Consider the following 21222-nt stretch of genomic DNA (forward strand, 5'->3'; position numbering starts at 1 on the left):
CACCGGATTCTAACAAAATTGCTATTCTCTATGCCATTTCGGAACGACTTTTTACAAGCTTTACATTTTTCAATTGCTCTCTGGCGGAACCGACAGCCGGAATCGTCGCCCGAAAAGTTTCGATCTCATTTTCATTATGTTCCATTGCGCTCTCTTTACCTGACCATTCCAAGTACATGCGCTCTTACACACACCGCTCGATACCAGAACTATATGTAGTAACTACGCTCCGTTGAAAGAAAATTTCCAATTTCACTTTCCGCCTATTAAGCGATGATTGATATAACTCTGCGTTGTAGGTAGCATTGTATATGGAGTCACAAGGGCGGTGGGGGAGAGGGGGGTGTAGGGAAACCTAGTGTCCGTGTGCGGCGTAGCGCACTTGAAAAATTGAACCGCTGGGGCTATTACTTACAAGGCCAATCACATACATAATGCGCGGGTTACGGTCAATTTAATCCCATAAAAGTTATGACTCGGTCACTAATAAGGTTTCTTATTGCGATTGTCATTGATTTTATTTCCGCTTGTTCTTCTTCGTGTTCGCATTCCGGCCACAGCCATTCGCTGTGTGAATGACATGCGGATGAGCTATTGGGCGGTAGCGAGATGGCAAAAGAAATCATGTACTTTCATTTAGTCTCACATTAAAGTTCGTTAACAGACGTTTTTTTTCGGGGTATGGAACTTCCATCAAAGAAAAACTCAAATATTTTTTTAAAATCTCTCGGCGTTAAGACAATCGGGGGGGGGGATTGCATTGACACGTCCTTAAATGGAGGTTCTGTGTGTTTTCATGTGTGTGTGTGCACGTATTGCATATTGCACATTCTGTAAAAAGAAAGGGAAGTAAACTGCCCAGCACTGTGAACGGATTCTTTGTTTCCTCGTTTCCCGTCACAGTGGAGACGCTGTATATATACAGTATTTTGTATGTATTGTGTATTTAGACCATTATCGATTCCTTCCTACTTGAACATGATAACTTCTTCTTCCGACTTGCCTCACAAGTCTTTTCCACACTTTTTTTGAAATCCCAGGATGCGGTCTCCAGCCCTTGTGTTCCACTGAGCGCATGTGGATTTTTTCCGCCTGGGCATTGGGTTCAGCTATCCGTTTAATCAAATGGCTTGTACGTTGCATCGAGTTGATGGTTGTCTTCATGGGGAGAATGACGCGAGTGATTTGATACTTGGGAATGCACGGAGCAAGGACAGCCACCACTATAAATCTTTGCTAACCTTTCCGACACAACTCTGCCTGTTTTTGAGGTAACAGAAGAAAAATGCTTTGCATCAGTCCGGGATCGTGAGCGGTTGTATCTATCTATCCGTAAGTTCACCTTTTACAAATCTTTTACGCTTTCTTATCGATCTGGTAAGCATAGTTGAAACACTGTCGTGTCTTCGCGCTCCTCTAAGAGGGGTCACGCCCAACCGATTCAGAGAGAAGTTTTTGTCTTATTAGACACTATAAAGAGAGAAAAATAAAATTGCTGTCACACCAGCGGCTTCGCTGGCATGGGTTCGGTTATCTAAAAGCTAAAAGTTGCTCGGCGATGATTCTCCCATATAAAGGTATGAACCCCTCAAATTCAACCTCGGGGGTTGAGGTTTGAAATATCCCGTCTTGGTGAGTTATATTATAAAATATACATAGTTAATACTGAACAAATTTCATATCTATATCTTCAGTGGTTTGAACTCAAAGATGATGAAACCCTTATGAACTCTCAGGGCTCGAATTTCAAAAATCCCCTTTCTTATTGAGTCGTTAGGTCATGAAATAAAACTACAGTCCACCAAATTTCATATTTATATAACATTTTGGCTCGGCGATGTGATGAGAGAATCAGTCTTAACGTTACCATGAACTGTGAAATGAAGCACCGGGTTGCCCCACATTTCCTTTGAATGAATTAGTTAGGATATGCTATTTTCTATGCGGGGTGCATAGAAAAGGAAGGGGTGTGTATTGGCATTTTCCTGGCGAATCGTTGATCCTAGAGGTATACTTCCAATTAGAATTTTTTTTAAAATCTAAATAGAGTGTATTATATGTCATTCATGTTGTAAGCGGTTGTATATTAATTAAAATAGAAATGTCAACTTTTTGTGTAATATCCCCGTGTGCCACAAATCCCAATTAGAAAGTCGTTTCCCTGTCTCTCCTGATGTCAACAAAAAAAATTCATGTTTCCAAGTGCAATATTCCCTGAGATATTAGACTTCAGAAAACGGAGGAAAGTACTTACCCGAAAGTTTTACCCGCATTTAACGCTATTTTTTCCCCATAAATTTCTCTTTTTTTTCGAATTCGACTATCTCCGAATCTTCACTCAATGAATGATCTCTTGGAAACATGGAATTTTTTGGTTGGCATCAGAAGAGCCAGGGCTGCAACTTTCTAATGGGGTTTTGTGCACACGGAGATTGTATAAAAGGTTAATTTTTTCATACAACCCCTTAAAACATGAATAACATATGTGAGTGCTACACGTTATTTGTAAACTTTTTCCCAATTAGAAGTGTACCGGTAGAATAAACGGTTTGTCAGTAAAATGTCACCCTATATATAGATGTGCGGGTGACCGTTGGCAATCAGCGCAAAGACTTCCTACTGCAGGTGAGTAAGCTGTCAAAATAATAATGTGGCATGTCCCACAAATCTGACGCCACAGTAAATTCTCTAACACTGAACTCACATGCACGTCTTCCATACATTTTGACACTAGAACGACGGGAATTTCGAACTACATAGAACGAATAGCGGCCATTTTGACTGCAATAAGTAAATATCGAGGTAAATTATATTTTTTTGCTGTAACTTCTTAAAACAGTGTCTTTGACATATTTCTACAATATAAACTCTTGTTCATGTACTAAATTATTGGAATCTTGGACAAAAGAACTTTTTATAACAAAGATTAATCTTGCGTTTTTTTAGTTTGAAAAGAGGCTCTGACTATGGTTTTTTGAGCTCTCGTTTTCCGAAGCTACATTTTCACTTGGCGTCCACTGACAAGGTATAATACGCTTGAGGAATTTGGAAACAGCTTGCATGTACGGAATTAAAAATTTTGAACATCAGTGATACTCATTATTAGATTGATAAAATTTTATATCATTTCTGGCAGAAATTTCCTTAGTCCGTTATTGCAATTTTTCATGATTGTCAAGGCCATTTTCTCGGACAATCAACTTATTTTATTATTGTTTTATTGCTCGGAATTATTATTTTTTTGCTTAGTCGAAAGCATGATATGTGGTGAAATAAGGGACCCTAGTCGGAGATGTTTGTTGGGGGCCAGTGGCTCTTCTATTGTTAATTTTTAGTCCATATAATGGATAAAATCGTCAACAATGAAGATTATTTCCGTCGTGTGGACGTTGCGAATTCGATGCATTGAAAGCGCAATGATCTACAGAAAGGCCTAATGAATTGAATACGACGACGAGCTTCCTCAAAAGCGCAGCGCACCTTTAAATGATGCAAAAATTGATAGTGCAGAAAAAAGTAAATACCATGATAGAACATCTGTTCCCTTCAATATCGGTGTTCGTATAAGAAGTCTGTGTTCATTTCTGCATGTTCTGCGATAAAAATATGTTATCACAGCGGTCAAAATGACCGCTACCGTCGTTCTAAGACACGGCCGTAAGTAGACGAGGTAAACTGCCCCGGGCGGCAATTTCAGGTGGGAACATAAAATACCGTTTTAAAATTATCACATTTGAGGTTACGCGGCCCTGACTGACGTAACGTTTAGCATTTCAGGAACCCAAGAGCTTTGACACACGATGAGAATAGTCATAAACTACTTCATCAGTAAAGACGGTATTGATAATGATTTATTGTTCAAATTTACGGTATTATACATACTATTTTAACTTTATAAACCGTCAATCTATAACAAAATTTTATTTTTAATTGATGTGATTTTTATCACAGAAAAATTCAATGTTTTTGTTCCCACGTTCAAAAAACGCCAAATACCTGCCAAATAACAAAAAAAAAAAAATTAAACGCTAAGTTTGAGTATGAAAACTCTTTCAACAGCTCAAGGAAGGCCCTTTGACGGAGCTGTTTGAGGTCATTCAAAAAATTGGGGAGGTGATTTGTCATTCTTACGTCTCCACAAATTAAACGTGGAACATCTTTTGCTCTTTCTCATCGATCTATAAACCGAACTCGGAACATTGCCCTGTCTTCACGCTCCTCTAACTTAGGGGGGTAGGTAACGCCAAATGGATTCATGAAGACGTTTCTGTCGTTAGACATAATTAAATAATAAATTATTCTTGTTCTGAACATCTTTCGATACATTAATTTGCAAACATTCCGTTGTGTCAGTGTTCTGTTGTTGTATCACGAGTAACCTTTGTCAAAGTTTTATTGGAAAGTGATTTGAATGTGATCATGTAGTAAGTGTAATTCTCAAATTTTAGACCGAGTTCTGTATACCGAGTCCAGTCAATCCTTCGTTATATTTGTTTTTGTTTGTTTGTTTTTTGCACAAATCGAATGTTTTTCACCTTTTAGACGACTCTTCTTTCTTACCCTTTTTTTAAATTTTTGATTTTGTACGTCGTATTTGTTGCGTCTATGATTACCATGTATCATTCGCAATTCTTTTGTATCTTTTCATAATTGCATTGTTGTCTACATATGCCATATATCTATAAATATATAACTTGTATAACTAGTTTTCTTGGGCCGCACTCGTGGCCTGCAGGCGATGTGCATCTGTGCACCATGTATCATTCGCAATTCTTTTGTTAATTGCATGGGGGTGAAAGTGCGGGGTGTCCCATAAATTCGTAAATTGTTTGAAAATTCATAGAAATTGAAGGAATTAGAAATGCAGTAAAACAACTTCCCCAAAAAAGCTATATTCTCGAATGTTAACATCACAATGAAAACCTTATACAGGGTGGGCAGAAAGTCCGTAAAAACTTTAAAAATGAATATAAACGGGAAAAATAACCGCAATAAAAAACGGTTTGCAGAATTAGTATCGCTAGGTCACTGAGATTTTTTTATTATGAAAAACCTCAAAAACAGCCGATAGGTGGCACTGGTACGAGAGACATCGGTGGAAATATGCAAAGGTTATAAGAACTTGGGCTCCTAATCCACAATCAGTTCACCGTTGTAAACCGTGTATGTGGACCTGCTGCACTTTGCCGTTGCTGGATTTGTGAATCCCCTGGAATGCGTTATTCCCTGTGGTGGTCATGCACATACTGCTCTAATAAACGATTTGGAGTCATTCTGTTCGTTATTTGCGTATATCTTCTTTGACTTGTGTATGTCAGCGCCACCTATCAGCTGGTTTTTTTGGTTTTTTCTTGTGAAAAAAATTCCCGTGACCTAGCGATGCTAACTCTGCAAACCGTTTTTCCTTTCGGCTATTTTTCCGGTTTTTATGAATTTCAAAGTCTCTACGGACTTTTTACCACCCTGTATAATTTACGCCATTAACGGAATTTCAGAAATGAAACTATTAATCGTGTATTCTGCATTTTAAAGGACTGATTTCTAGGGCTCAGATTTTTATGCCCCTAAAGGTGAAACGTCGTTGCTGATAGGTTAAAAAACCTGAATTTGCCGATCAGCAACGACGTTTCATCTCTAGGAGCATAAAAATCCAAGCCCTACTGATTTGCATATATCCAATGATTTACTTTTGTACAGCGTCCTCTAGCGACAAAAAATTAAACAATTTTTTTCTGTATTAGAAAACACCTCCCTTCATTAGAATAACCATTTCACAAACGACACATTCACATATACCAATTCATTCAATTTTTACAAATTTTTAGACTATGTTCCTAACAGGACATGGTACTTTCTCCAGAGAACTTCCACCGCATGGAAATCCTCAAAAGCCCTGACTATAGATGCGGAGAGATCGGGGACGAATTGCATTTCCGCAACAAAATATCCAGCAACTCCACCATACCACCAACACGCACCAGCAATTAGAAATATATACCAAAAAAGCTAGAAGATCACAAACTTGGTGAAATTTAAAGTAGCAAATGCATAACCATGTAAGGTTTAGGAGACCACATACTTGCAGAGGGTCATAGACTCGGTTGACGTAGGCAGAGAAGAGCCACGCGCGCTCTTGTTAGCACACACAAGGCTTGAACTATGAAGAAAGACTTGATTTCTTGAATATGTATAAATTGGAGGAATATAGTTACCAGTGCGGACCTGATGTACTTGACTGTGCAATTTCTAAAAACCTCTCCATATAACATTCATTTAATTATCAGTGCTAAGTTCTAATCGTAATCCACAAGTGTTCACCATATGTATTTTAAGACCCAAAGAGAGAGAGAGAGAGACATTCCTCATAAATTAGTAACTAACTGGTCTAAAATACTGTGAAATTCTCATAAGAAATAACTCGACCAACTTACACCTGATGCTGTCGAACAAGGAGTCTCTGAGATCACATCCAAAATCAAAGATGCAATTGACAAATCGACAAGGAAAATTATTGTAACTGACAACAAATTTACATCTCCCAAGATCTGCGAAAGAAGATCAAACTAAAGATCAGGAAAATGTGGTAGCATCGCAAAAGGCGAACGGACAAAGTAACTCTTAACAGACTGGAGAAAGAATTACAAAAGGAGACGTCAACCAACGATTTTCCAACTTTATAGAAGACGCTACAGCAGCAGATGGATCACTTTGGAGGGCCTGGAAGAACTGCAAGGTCAAAGGAGACAACATCAACAAGATCAAAAACCATAGTAATTAATTTGTCTTCCGCGAAAGTGAAATAGCCGAAGTACCGGCCAACAACTACGAGGAGCAGTTCTCACCGAACTCCAATCAATCATCGAACTTGAACATCAGAGGAAACTTCAAGATTTCCTGAGCATACCAAGACCGGCTCTATGCGGATTTAGTGAAGCCGAGCTAACCACCTCGGACGATGTTAAGACACTTATTAATAAACTAAAAACTAAGAAAGCCCCTGGCCATGACGAAATCTCCAATTATACTATTAAAAACTTACCTCCTTCAATTATCTCTACTCTCACAAATCTCTTCAACAGCTATTTTCCACGCATCTGGAAGCTTTCTATTACAAAACCAATTCATAAAATGGGTACTGATCCTCTCGTTGCAAAAAGTTATAGACCCATCAGCCTTCTCTCTAGCATCTCAAAACTATTTGAGCGTATATATATTACTCGACTTAATAACTATCTCAATCAACATAACATCATCCGACCTGAGCAACACGGCTTCCGCCGAGGGCACTCCTGTGTAACCCAACTACACAGTGACAGAATTCATAACTGACTCGTTTAACTAAAAATAATACGTCTGTGCAGCATGTTGTGACATAAATAAGGCGTTCAACAAGACTAAACATGATACACTACTGGTCAAATTTATCGACATGGGCTTTCCGGATTATTTTATACAATTCATCCACAGCTATCTTTTAGAAAGAACTTTCAGAGTCAAAAATTCGAAAACTATCAAACGTGCATCCAATGAGAGCATGAGTTCCACAAGGGGCCCGCAGCTCTTCTTACTTTATACAGTCGAATCCCATTACAACGAACGCCAAGAGACCGAAGGAATCACTTCGTTAAAACGAAATTTCGTTATAAAGGAATTCCAGGTTACCTAGCATTGCTCCTATGTAAACTTATTTGGGGGATTAAAAAAGTGTTCGTTAAAATGAGATTTTCGCTATAACGGTATTGGTTAAAACGAGATTCGACTGTATTAATGACATTCCTGCTCCTCTAGTAGGAATCATAGCACTTTTTACGGACGATGCCATCATACTCACCAATCATAGGAAGGCTAGAAAATGCCGTGATCATATCTCAATCGACTTACAGTCAATTATTTGTCCGTTATTAGTCACACAATAAGAAAATTATATCCTCAATGGAACTCATTAACAAATTATTATCCAAATATAACGATGAGAAAACCATTCACGATATAATCATCAGAGAAATAAATCTCTCTAAGACATCTCGCAGGTGCGCATGTAATTTGAATCATTAATGCGTCTTTGTAATTATTTTTCAATAATTAATTTTACATTGACGTGAGGTCAATAATAATAACAGCGGCATCTTTCGGTTATCTCGGGACACGCCGTCTCGCAATGTCAGGAGGAAGAGGTCACACTCAACGATGTGACCAGCTCAGGATTGGTCACATTTATAAATGAAATATGAGTCATTGTGAGAAACTGCAGATCTTTGTTTTATTCTAATTATCCCTTTAATCAGATTATTTAGTAACACAGAAGTTCAATGGCGATTGAACAATATTCATAATTTTAAACTTTTTTGCGAATATTTTGAGATAATTTCTAAGCAACGATTTGTATCAAATCAGTTCGTGTCAAACAAAATCAGTTTTTTGATAATATTTTACAATTCCTGAAAATTTTTCACCGGGTTATTTTCCGCATTTAGTACTATGAATGATCTTTTATCATAATTTTCTATGAAACTCGATATCACTAATAAGATAAGTAATGGACAATTGTGGCATGTCGTGGTTCAACAATGAAATCAGTGGGGGAAGGGAATCAATAGATGTGAGAAAAAACTAATACGGTTGCCAACACTGATTTCAAGGATGCTGAAGGAAAATAGGTAAAAAATAACAAACAAGTGGGCGTGCTCCAACAGTGGTGAAAGGACAGAGAAGCGTTATAGCTATGATCAACATAGAATCGGTCAACAATGGCGTTAGAAATATTAAATTTAATCGGTGTTTAGCAGGATAGTGTGGATCAAAAACAATAAGCGAGTGATTATGGTTCAACAATGACGGTGAAGACAATGGATCTCAACAGAGTTGAACAACGGAATATTGGCCCACAATAGTACACAACGTGTGACGGGGCACCAATAATGAGCAAGTCATCAAATTTTTACAACGAGTGAAAAAACAAGGATGCTCAAGTGTTGCACAACGAAAGAAAGACCATACATTAAACAACATTGGAGAGGTCAACTGCAATGAGCAACCTAGGGCGGGTCAGCAATAATATACAAGCTAGGATTGGTCAACAATAATGAGCACGTTAGAATGTGTTGTTAATGATAACAATAACAACGTCAAAAATTACACAGGACACTCAATGATGATTAACATTGTAAAATAGATCAAGAGCAATCGCAATAAAGTTAATAACGGCATGTAAGATAACGAATGGCAATAGCATTTGACGGGATAAGGTTGGTCAAAAATATTGAAGTATGATCGTTTAATCTTACGTTTAAGGCAATTAATCTTAACAATGATAAATCAACAATAATGAACACACCAGTGTGTGTCAACAAAGGTTAACAAAAGTGTCCAAAAATCGAAGTGGTTTTTGAAAAGTAAAAAGAATAGTTGGTAGGTCAATGATATAATTATGTGAGGGAAGGTAAACATTAATGAACAAGACAAGTTCTTCAATGAAGAAAAAATAATAGAGTCGGGAAATAACAAATAATTAACAAAACAGAGTTGGCAAAAAACGATGAATATATGGGAAACATTGACATCGATAGAAAAGAAAAGTTCAATCGTGATAAGACGAAAAGAGTCGACCTGCAACAATAAATATGTAAGGAAAAATTAACATCGATGAACAAGACAAGACCAAAAGTGATAAAAAGCACAGAGTCAACCAATAACAATGGTAAACAGAACAGAGTCGGCCAATAACACCAACAAACAGAACAAAATCCGCCAAAGAATATGTAATGGAAGATTCACATCTTTGAACAGGACAAGTTAACAACAATAAACACACGAGAGTCAGTCAACAACAATGTAAGGGAAGATCAGCATAGGTGAACCAGGAAAGATCGACAGTGGTGAATGAAACAAAGTGGGCCAACAACAATTAATATGCAAAGGACGATTAACATCGATGAACAAGACAAGGTCAAATGTGATAAAAAGAACAGAATCATCTAATAATAATGAATTTGTAATAGAAGATTAACACATCAATGTGTGTGAACAAGACAAGTTCAGCAATTGTGAAGAGAACAGAGTCAGCCAAAAACAATAATAAACAGAACAGAGTCGGCCAATAACAATGGTAAACAGAACAGAATCAGCCAATAACAATGAATATTCAGATCTGACGAGAACAAACACCATCCCTGTCAAAAATATCGGCCTAGAAAACCCACGAAGTCTTAATCTTAACGTCAAAGACAAAAACACAAAATTCAATACGCATTAACACAAAAATCCCAACAACAAACGTGACACCGTCATTAACAGATGCGAACGCATACTTCACGTGACTTCTCCTGTGATTTACGAGCAATCCTTGTACATTCAAATGTCCAAAAAACGTAATAACTTCAGAACTTCCTTAAATACATGGTGGAAAAAAACAAAGAGATACTAAAAATGAATTGTTATACATTTTTAATGTTTTCTTTTTCTTTTTGTACTTTTCACCCTTTGGCCATTGCTCAAAAATCGAACAAAAACAACAAAAATGTACACTGCTGTCACGTTCCCGAATTTCGTGACGCGTAAGACGTGACAGAACGTGAGAACATCACATTCTGGGAGAGAACAGAATTCGATCACGCACATACAAAAACAAAATAAATAAAATTATCAAAAAAATACATCCATCTTTTTCTTTTTTTGTCTCTATCCTTCCGTAAAAGAAACTAAAATTCCCAGATATTTAGGGAATTTCTTGGAAAAATAGGGAAAAACATCAAAAAAGGATACGGGAAAAAAACTGGATTTAGTCCGTCTATTTTTTTGTATTTTCTATTTCTGGTCGGTGAACTTAAATCAGGTAGTTTCTTGTATTTACTTTTTCTTGAAGGAAAAATTCTTATCCTTTTTTGGTTTTTTTTTCCCCTCCAGCAAATATTTTTCATGCACTTTATCCTATTTTTTCCTGTTTTTTTCATTCCCTTTATATATATATATATATATATATAATGTACATACTGTTTAATTCTGGACGATATCGGAGTGTTTGTTTTTACAGCTCTGCACACAGAACGTGTTAATGATCTCGATCAAATATTAGTTCATGAGATTCTCACTCTATATATGGGATGGATATACGATCAACATTTTTTTTGTCTTTATCTGAGGAAAAGAAATTTTTCAAGAAATCAGGAATAACATTTTGTGTGAATTGGTATATATTGGAATTTTTTTTCCACAGTGTGTGATGTATGTAATTGGTGGGATGACCATACGCATCGTATTTCCCGGGAAATGAATTCTTGTATTTTTTGTGTAATTTTGGACATCCCGACTTTTTTTTTTTTATAATAATATCACGTTTTTAATAAAAATGTCACGAGAAATTTTTATTCTTTATTGAAATAAAGGATTGAAATTATTTTTAACTCTCATAAATTATGATAATTAAAACCATGAATGAGTACGTTCATCTCACATATATGTCATGTTCAATGTTGGTGTATTTCGTGGAAAATTTGTTTTAACCGCTTTTAGACCCGGGCATATAAATTTTTTTTCGGAATTTTCCAAATGGAAAACTGGAAAATGGAATTTTCCAAATGGTTTTGGTACTCAAAAATGTATTAAAAACATAAATGCAAGCAAATCTTTATTTTAACAATTTTTTCAAAAATTTCGTTTTTTATTTATTTTTTTAAGAAAAAAATATTTCATTTCGTTCAATTTTTTTTCAGTCAAGACGATACTAGGCAGGCCTATATTTAAAATTCAAGACTGGTTATTTGTGGGGATGAAGATTACAAGGAAGAAAATTCATCTCTGCCACCACCGGGGACAGGAGAGGACATTTCTATATGCATGTGGCCATCTGGTGGCCTATGCCGTTCACGAGATATTAGATGATTGCTGCCGCCGTCCACGTACGGAGCCTTTCAACATATACAGGGTGATTATAAAAAAACTATCCCGACATATGGGCCCCTAACTATCATACCATTCACAGAAACTGAATGAAATTTTGGCATAAGGTATTTTGATGTATGCGCTCAAGAATGATATGGAAAACAACAGTGTCACTCTAACAGTTACGGTTACAGTGAGAAAATTTCGAAAATATCAAATGGCAACACCAAGTTTTTTGTATTGGAATGTGATCTCCATTGTGAAAAACACTAAATAGCGTTGGAACGGCAACTGTAGCATGAAAATCACCGGCGGTAGATAGGCTAAAAGTGAGGATAACCAATAAGGACAGAGAAGCAGCATAAAATAAAGCATTTTATTGTGTTTCACAAATTTTCCACATGACCTTGTGGAGGACTAATCAGGTTGGGATCTCAGCCGAAGAAACGGTGTGACGAATGAAACGAACATTAATGCTCTGGTGCACGGCAAAGTCCTTTTTAATTTTCCTTGGATTTTCCAGGGATTTTCGTGCTACAGGTGCCATTCCAACGCTATTTAGTGTTTTTCAGTATGGAGATCGCATTCCAATACAAAAAACTTGGTGTTGCCTTTTGATATTTTCGAAATTCTCTCACTGTAACCGTAACTGTTAGAGTGACACTGTTGTTTTCCGTATCATTCTTGAGCGCATACCTCAAAATACCTTATGCCAAAATTTCATTCAGTTTCTGTGAATGGTATGATAGTTAGGGGCCCATATGTCGGGAGAGTTTCTTTATAATCACCCCGTATATATATAACGCTCCACGGTACAAATATTCTATCTGTTTCCAAAGTTTAGATGGTAGAGCAGTGTTTCTCAACCGCCGAGCCGCGGCCTGGTACTGGGCAGTGATATCATTTATACGGGGCCGTGACTGATCGGCCGTTTCGTTTACCCCCATTCATTAATCATTACCCTTCCGTTAATCATGCGTTTAAATGGGCCTTCCACTTACAAAAATAATGATACCGGGCCGCGGGCTTCCAAAGCTTGAGAACAACTGTGGTGGAGCACTTGTCCGGCAAGCGAGAGACCGGGGTTCGTGTCCCCGTGGGGGCAGAGATGAATTTTCTTCATTGTAATCTTCATCGCCACAAATAACCAGTCTTTTAATGCGTATTGTATTAACAATTGGAGAGGACATTTCTATATGCAGACCTATATTCATCTTCACATCCGATTTTTTCCAGACTTTTACTGCTAAATTTTATGCAGTAAATCGCACTTTTCCCGGATGCAATTTCTCCTGGAAGCAATCTTAAAAAAACTCCTGTCCTGGAAGCTCAAATTTCTGTGCTGCCCTCTTATAAAAGCCCGACAGACCAGACACACCTTATAAAAGCCCCTCACTAAAAGTTCATAATCACCATATTCCTAACTCAAAACTTACACAATCCTTTAAGTCAGAGCTTAACTCCTCGAGGTTAAAAAAAATCAACGGGGAAAAAGCAATCCACACACACACATTTGTGGCACCATGGTGTGAAAGTGTTAATCCATTGCGATTTGCAGTAATGCTTCATTTCCCGCCATTGGCGATTTTTTTCTAATTTATGTGATAGTTGACAATTTTGCTTACCGTTGACATAATATTTGGCGACAGTTGATGGCCCGTGTATTAGGTATCCCAAAAAGTCCCATATTTTTCCTCAAGGAAATAAGGTTTGTTTCCTCAAGGATGTTGAAGGTTTTGTTTCTCGACACTGCTGTAGAGACACCACGTGACGGAGCTGTGCATTGTCGTTTATAGCAGTGTTTCGTGTTTAATTTCCAATTAATATGAATTTTAATTTATTTTGAAATAGTTTCTTTCACCAATTCTGGAAAAAAGTTCGTATTAATTATTTTTTATACAGTTCTAAAAGTGTTTTCAATGATTCTGAGATTATTTGTTTCATTAAGATTTCAAGGATTTAATATTTTTCGGGAATGAAAAGTTGGGCATCCAATAAAGAAAATAAACCGTCTACAGAATAACAGAATTCAAATTAATGCAGAAGTAATTTCAAGTCAGTGAATAAATTATCCAATTATAGATGAGAATTTATAATTAATTGGAAAATGATTTCACGGAATTAATAGAACTAATGATTTATTTTTCAAATTTGTCAAAGAAATAATACCAGGGACTCGGGATTTTTTCCTGATTCATTTCTTTCATAAGTAATGAAAGAAATTATTTAGAAAAAACGTGAATCCATATTTGATGAAACGGGTAGTCTCAGAATAAATAAACGTCTCTCGAAAATCTGTGAGCGAAATTCATTTCTAGGGTCCGTTTGCACATTCGTTGAAATATCACTGTCCATTACACAAAGCCATTGTGAGTCTGGATGCTGCTGCTATCTTACTATTCCAAATACGAAAATATATTTTGGGGATCCACGGGCTTCATGGGAAGTGTTTATTTGGCCTGAAACTTCCGAATTATTGAATACCCCGAATCTAATATTTTATGTGTTTGTATTACTTTATATTATTTTTCTACTCAATAGGAGTGATTCACAGCAGTTCAGACTCTTCCACGAAGAGATCCCGCCAACGGAATAGCTCCGGCAGCATAGTTCTGGCATTCATTCATTGATTCATGATCTAATCTCTGACATAAGAATCTATTGAAAATTGTCTATTCGGGTTCGAAGACCGTTTGAGTTAGTCCTCAACAAGTTGGTTATCATCTTCAGGAGAATTGCTAAAACTGGTACAAAAAGTTTTACCAATTTTCCGGAAGATGCCAACCACTAGCGTTGGGTAAACATTCAGGACTAACTCAAACGGACGACGGTCTTCGAGCCGGAATAGACAATTTTCATCAAATAATGGCCGCGAAAACCTTATCAACTATGTGAGATATATTTTGGCATTAATTTGTACCATATTTTGTCTTCGTACCAAAAATATTCACCAGATTATGATTCTTAAAATCTGAATCGACCTTAATACGCATCGCAATATTCTTATCTAGTCCCGTTTACATGTGCAATATTGCGGTAGCATTTGGAGTTCTAGCACCCGCTTGACAGCTTTTTTCCTTTGTGAGGAAAAAAATGAACAAAATGAAAATTCTTAAATCTTCTTAATTCTAATTCTATTTCCCATGTAAACGGGGCTTATGTGGTGGAATATTTAACACCCCCTCCAGAACGATGTACAATAATTAAACACACAAATAAAACTGATAAATAGACTCACTTTCATCCAGCATCTCAACTTTCAGGTAGAGCTGTTCGCCGAGCTCGACGCCATGGACGTCCATCCCAGACGCATTCACGACCCTCAGTCTAACTGGTGGAGTAGCCGCTAATCCCGTTATAACTTGAGTCAAACTTTGCAAATCTCTGTGAAAATAAAAGTAAAACTTAAAATTCAACATCAGATGCGAAAAATTCATTTAAACAATCTATTAAAAAAAATGCATTCCATTTTTGTGCTTGCATAAGGGAGTAATGAAACTACGCATCATGAACAACCCGGTCAAAAGAACCTTTAGTATCTAGAAACACAGCTCCATAGTGATTTCTTTATGGTATTTTAACCGCAAAAATAAATTACAGAGACGGTATAAAGAAATGGGGAGCGTATTTTAAAATTCTCACAGAAAATTGAATGTAAATTTTCCGATATATTTATTACGAAACAACTCTCTTTTCTTTCCTTAAAATAAATAAAAACACAAACGCAATCTATTTAAATGGTGTGGAAACCACCAAAAAAACAAGCCAAAAAACGGATCTTATCCATGTGAATTATGCAATACAAATCGCCAATTCAAATCTGTAAAAACTCGCCGAGGGGAGTGGGGGAACCCCCAAAAAATAATGCTTATCTCTCCCTTCACAATAAAATCTCATCAAAATATCCCACACAAATAAAAGTAAAATGATTTTTTCTTCCTATTTTTCTCCATTCCTGAAGTACTGCCAGGAACGGGAGAAAGGCGAAAAAAATGAGTTGAAGCTCCATTTGGTATCGAGCCACCGTCCTAATGCTCAGATGAGAAAGGGCGGAGGCAGATTTATATGTATATTACATATGTACACCCCCCCCCTCTCTCCCTACTCTCCTGTAAGAATTAATCTAGTACATGAATCAATGAAAATCCGGGAAAAGAAAAAAGAACCATGGTTTTAGTGGTGATCTTGGAAATATCTGGAGTATAAATGGGGGTTTTTTTCGAGATACGAAGTACATTTTTCTTGTCTACCATCTACTCTACCTCCTTTCTCTCACTCTGGAAAACTCTTTCGAATGCGTATGTGTGTGCGCCGACACTCCCCGCCGCCTCATTTATAGGCGATGCTCTGCTTATTGCTTAACATTAGGGATCAAATGACTGGAAATCTTTTTCACATACACACCATTAACTCGGTATTTGCATCTGGGGGGTGTAAAGGATACACAGCGATAATGATAGGATCATTCATGGCTCCAGATTTTATTTTTTTTTCAGTGTTTTATCTGAGGCCGATATCACAAATACGGGGTCGGGTATAAATCTAAGTTATGACAGCGGTTAGTAATTTTTTATGTTCAGGATGTGTGATTTTTTGTGGTTACATGAGAGAGCGAGAGAGAGAATTACACACACACGCATACACACACATGTTGAGGTATGTACGTATGGCTATAGTCATGTGTCGATAGTTGATGATGCAATATGATACCGGTGACAGTGACTGTCGGATGTTGTAATGGAATGTCAGCTGGTATCATGTGCTTGGAGTACTTTGGTGTTATATGGTGGCTATTTCGTGATATGGTATTTTGTAGGATTTCGGATTTCATGTCGATTTATGCATCGCTTGAAAAATTCGAAAATTCGCATGAATAAATTTGTTCAACAAGAAACGAATGAAACTACAGCATTTTTAATCAAAGTTTTTTCTAATAAGTTAATTATAAATTAAAAGCATGTGTTTTTACGAGGTAAATCTAAAATCGATTGAAATGATTTGAAATCGATTGAAATAATTTAAAATCGATTCAATTAATTTAAAAAAATCGATTAAATTAATTTAAAAAATCAATTGAAATAATTTAAAATCGGTTCAATTCATTTAAAAAATCGATTAAATTTATTTAAAAAATCGATTCAATTAATTAAAAATTAGTTGGAAATGATTGAGAAATCATTACTATTGAATTTTGTTATTATTCATTTTATTATTTTTTTTAATTTTCGTAATTTTTATTTTTATGAATTTAAATTTTCACACAGGAAATTAATGTGAGTGGAAGAAAAATACATTTCATTTAAGTAATTAAAAATTAAAATCATCTTCAGAAAATTTACGAAGTTGAATTCGAAATTGAGTGAAATAATTGAAAAATTGTTTTGAAATAATTGAAAAATTGTTTTGAAATAATTGAAAAATTGTTTTGAAATAATTGAAAAATTGTTTTGAAATAATTGAAAAATTGATTTGAAATAATTTATAATCTTTATTGATAAAATTTGAAATTCGATTCATAAAAATTTTTAAACCGACAGTAAAAAAATTTACTGTCGATATAAAAATTTTTAATATCAATAGAAAAATTCAGATATTGATTGGAAATAATTCAAAACCCATTGAAATCAATGAAAAATTCGATTGAAGTTTGAATAAAATAATTACACAATTAAATTAAAAATAATTACAAATTTAATTGAGAAATAATTAAAAATCAAATTTTGAAAAATAATTAAAAATCAAATTTTGAAAAATAATTAAAAATCAAATTGAAAAATAATTAATAATCAAATTAAAAAATTAAATTTAATGAGAATGTCCAATTTGAGATTTTGTTGGAATAATTTGAAAATCAGTAAATCAATTCATTTCAACAAAAATCATTTCGGAATAATTCAAAAATAATTTTTAAAAAATTTAAAATCAATTCAAAATAATTTGAAAATCAATTTCGAAATCTTTTTAAAATACTTTAAAAATGAAATTAAGAACTGTTTATTATATTTTCGAAAATCGATTGAAAATTGTTTAAAAACTAATTCAGAATTAAACGGCTCATTTCTCGGCCCAATATACCAAAGAAACAGATATCTGTTTGAGAGTGTAATTGAGAACTGTTTGAAATCAGTCGGAAATAATCTAAAAATCAATTTAAATTTATATTTTGACATAAATTGTTTAAGCACTGAAATTAATTTAAAACCAGTTGAAAATTCTTACAAAAATCAATCGTGGAAATAATTCCAAAATCATATCGTTCACAAAAGTAGGTTAAAATTAATTTTAAAAGAAGTCAGAAGTTTGTTAAAAAATTAACACAAATACAGAACCCACAACAGGCTAAAAACCCAAAGAGGTGGCTGAAAATATGTGCCCATAAAATGTATGGTTATATTTTAATGTTGGATAACGAAATCGTGAGCGCAATCATCCCTGTAGTTAAACATAGGTAGTATTAGGGACCATAGTAGAAGATTCTGGCCTCATAGAGGTGCGTAGGAATTTATTACTGCATTTGCAAACGTTTCGTTCACAACTGGGGCAAGAACATGAATGAATGAACGCCAGAACTTTGCCACTGGACTTATCCCGTTGCCGAGATCTCTTCCAGCCCAGCTTCGTGGCAGAGTCGTGTGGGCGGGGTGCATGTGTGGTGTAGCAGTAGTAGGTAGGGCCTCCAAAAAATTGCTCGGGGATCCATGATGTTCTTAAGTCAGCACCTCGTTGGGCAATTTGCCTGTTGTGGCTTTGTATTTGTATTTGTAAATGGGTTTGATAACTTGCGACTAGAAGCCAACGTCAGTTTTATTGGGTTGAGTTCTTTCGCTCCGGCGGATTTAATGAAAATATACAAAATAGAAGTATTGTGTGGGGGAATATATACAATTAGGGAACACCCGTGGCATCTCGCTGAGCACCTTATTCGGTGAGCAACATGAATACGGCAATATGAGTACGCACGTGTGTTGTGGGCATGAAATGCATGAACAACTTGAATGGCGGAAAGAGAAATACACACATATACACAGATTTATATACATATATATAACTGCCAGGTCGAGTCGTCTCGTCCTAAACCTATTTTGGTGAGCAATGTGGACTTGATTTAAATGGGGGATTGTCTGGAGAGAGCCTTAGCTAAGGATCAGCTTCGGTCTTGGTGTTTTGGTTGACTCGATCTGGCTGGTTATATTTATATTTAAAAAAAAAAAAAAAAATATATATATATATATATATAATATAAACTACATGTGTAATGGTTATTATGAAACCATTCGTGTCGTCCCGCCTAGCACCCTAGCTAGAATAGTGGCAAGAAGGACACTTGTGGTTATCACATTTACATCATTGTAACGGGAATGTCATAAAAATTCTTGTTCGGGTCCCGTTAATACATGCTATATCATGTATTAGTAATGGCAGTCATGTGGATATTATTTTTGTTGTTTTTATCCATTTCTATTTTTTTCCCCCACTTATTTTTGTAATATTTAAAACATTATTTTATAAATCTGGTGGACAGATTTCTTGTTTTTCGTTGGCGTGTATATATCTGACAAGGCTTGTAATCCTTGCTGCTGTGTTTTTGTTTTTGATTATTTGAGCAAACCATTGTTTTCTATTGTTTTCGGAATATTTGTACATGTGTAGATGTTTTGTAAATTTGCACTCTGTTGCATAGTGAACAGGAGTACCCACCATACCGCAGGCACATTTGTCTGTTCGGCGGCGTTTCCGTTCGTGTAGATATATAGGGAATGGGCCGTGTCCTGTTATGAAGATAGTCACCTCCCTATTCCAGTTTAGTGTGTTTTATGTGACTCGAGGGACAATTTCGTGCACTTTCCTAGCTGTTGTTCCTTGGTCCCAAATTTGCTGCCATTTCTGGAGGGTTGCTGGAGGGGGCAAGAACGGTGGAGACGCAAGCGAAGTAAATGGATCTCCTTGGCCATCCTCAAAGAATATAGTAGAATTTGGACTTTCCGGTCAAATCTGGCGGAAGAGCGAGCCGGATAAACCGGAGTTCTATGAATGCTCACTTCCTACTCTCACCATACCATCAGAAATACCATTTTATTACCAAAACCGCTCCTATTCATATTTTGTGTCCTCTTGGTACAGGTCAGTACTTTGCACATACATGCAATATACTTTATATATAAATTTATACATGATGTAAATGTTTGTTGTGTATGCTTGTATATTTTAAAAATTTATTAAAGAAAAAGGAATTCCAAGAACATAAATATGGTTAAGAAAATTATATGAATACTTGTTATTTTTATCATTTATTATGACATTTTTGCCTGCAAATAGTCGTTATCTTAAGTAAAAATTAAAATTAACGCATTCGTCTGTAAATCTCGTCAAACAAACTTGGCGAAGTTTGGTGACAGTTCCTGTGATCTGGTGACGTCAAGGCGCCAAAAGATTAGGTCGGATAGTACGGAGGCCGCATAGTCGTGAGCCTGATAGTCGAGATCCTACTGTATATCTTTAGAAGTAGGTTATTACTCCCTGACATACCTTCAATTAACATTTGAAGATGTTTAAATTCATTTGTTTTTCATCCCATACCAACCAACCCTTAGATTTTGGCGCAAATCATGTTCTGTGACCATCTGCATCCCATCAATTTCCCTTCTAATGGAAAAAAGTTTCAAAAAACTGGATTTAATTTTAAATTACTCTTAAAAAATCACTTGAATCTACTCAATCTATAAAAGTCTTTAAATACAGAGAGAGAATATTCGAAATTACAGTCAATTTTCTTCCCGAATATTTCATTTGCCTTATCCGTAAAGGTCATCTTTTTATTGATGCATGGCCCCCAAGACGTGCATCGCTTACATTATCGTAATCATTTATTATTATTATTACCACCGCGATTTTCATCGGAGACTCTTCATGATTACGGATGCATATCGCATGATAGATGCAAGAAGGGGTGAAGTTGATTCTCAGCTTTACAAAGACTAAATACATTGCTGACCATAACCCTGTTAAAAGTTTTATACGGAAACATCTGTTGTGCATTGCAATTCCGTATTGGTTCGTTCCTGGCGTTTCATGATTGATGGCGGTCAAGATAGTTTTAGGTGATCCGGAACTCTTGGGAGTCTCGGCTATTTCACCAAGTGTGTATCCTCACGATTCGACTTCGAATATGAGCTTAGCTCATGTTAAAAGCCTACAATAACCTTTTTAAAGATCAGATTGGAATTTTTTTCTATTATACGGGGTGCCCTGTAAGTCCTAATTTGGCCTTTATCTCATCAACCGTTTGTCGTAGGGATATGGTTTCGATTTGAAAAATGATCAAAAGGCGTTCAAAAATTAACCTGT

General features: G+C 35.9%; 1 protein-coding gene across 1 annotated transcript in view; it reads right to left on the reverse strand.

The window, feature by feature from the left end:
- Positions 1-21222, reverse strand: part of LOC149079521 (uncharacterized) — a 276137-nt gene that overhangs the window by 16596 nt on the left and 238319 nt on the right. The window contains exon 8 of the mRNA XM_089240166.1: positions 15116-15261. Within this exon, the coding sequence (XP_089096292.1) occupies positions 15116-15261 (146 nt within the window). The remainder of the gene's footprint in view (positions 1-15115; positions 15262-21222) is intronic.

The sequence above is a fragment of the Pholcus phalangioides genome, unplaced genomic scaffold (genome assembly GCF_987345545.1).
Source record: "Pholcus phalangioides strain wild (caught in Gottingen) unplaced genomic scaffold, Ppha-v1.0 ptg000012l_1, whole genome shotgun sequence".
Lineage (NCBI taxonomy): Eukaryota > Metazoa > Arthropoda > Arachnida > Araneae > Pholcidae > Pholcus > Pholcus phalangioides.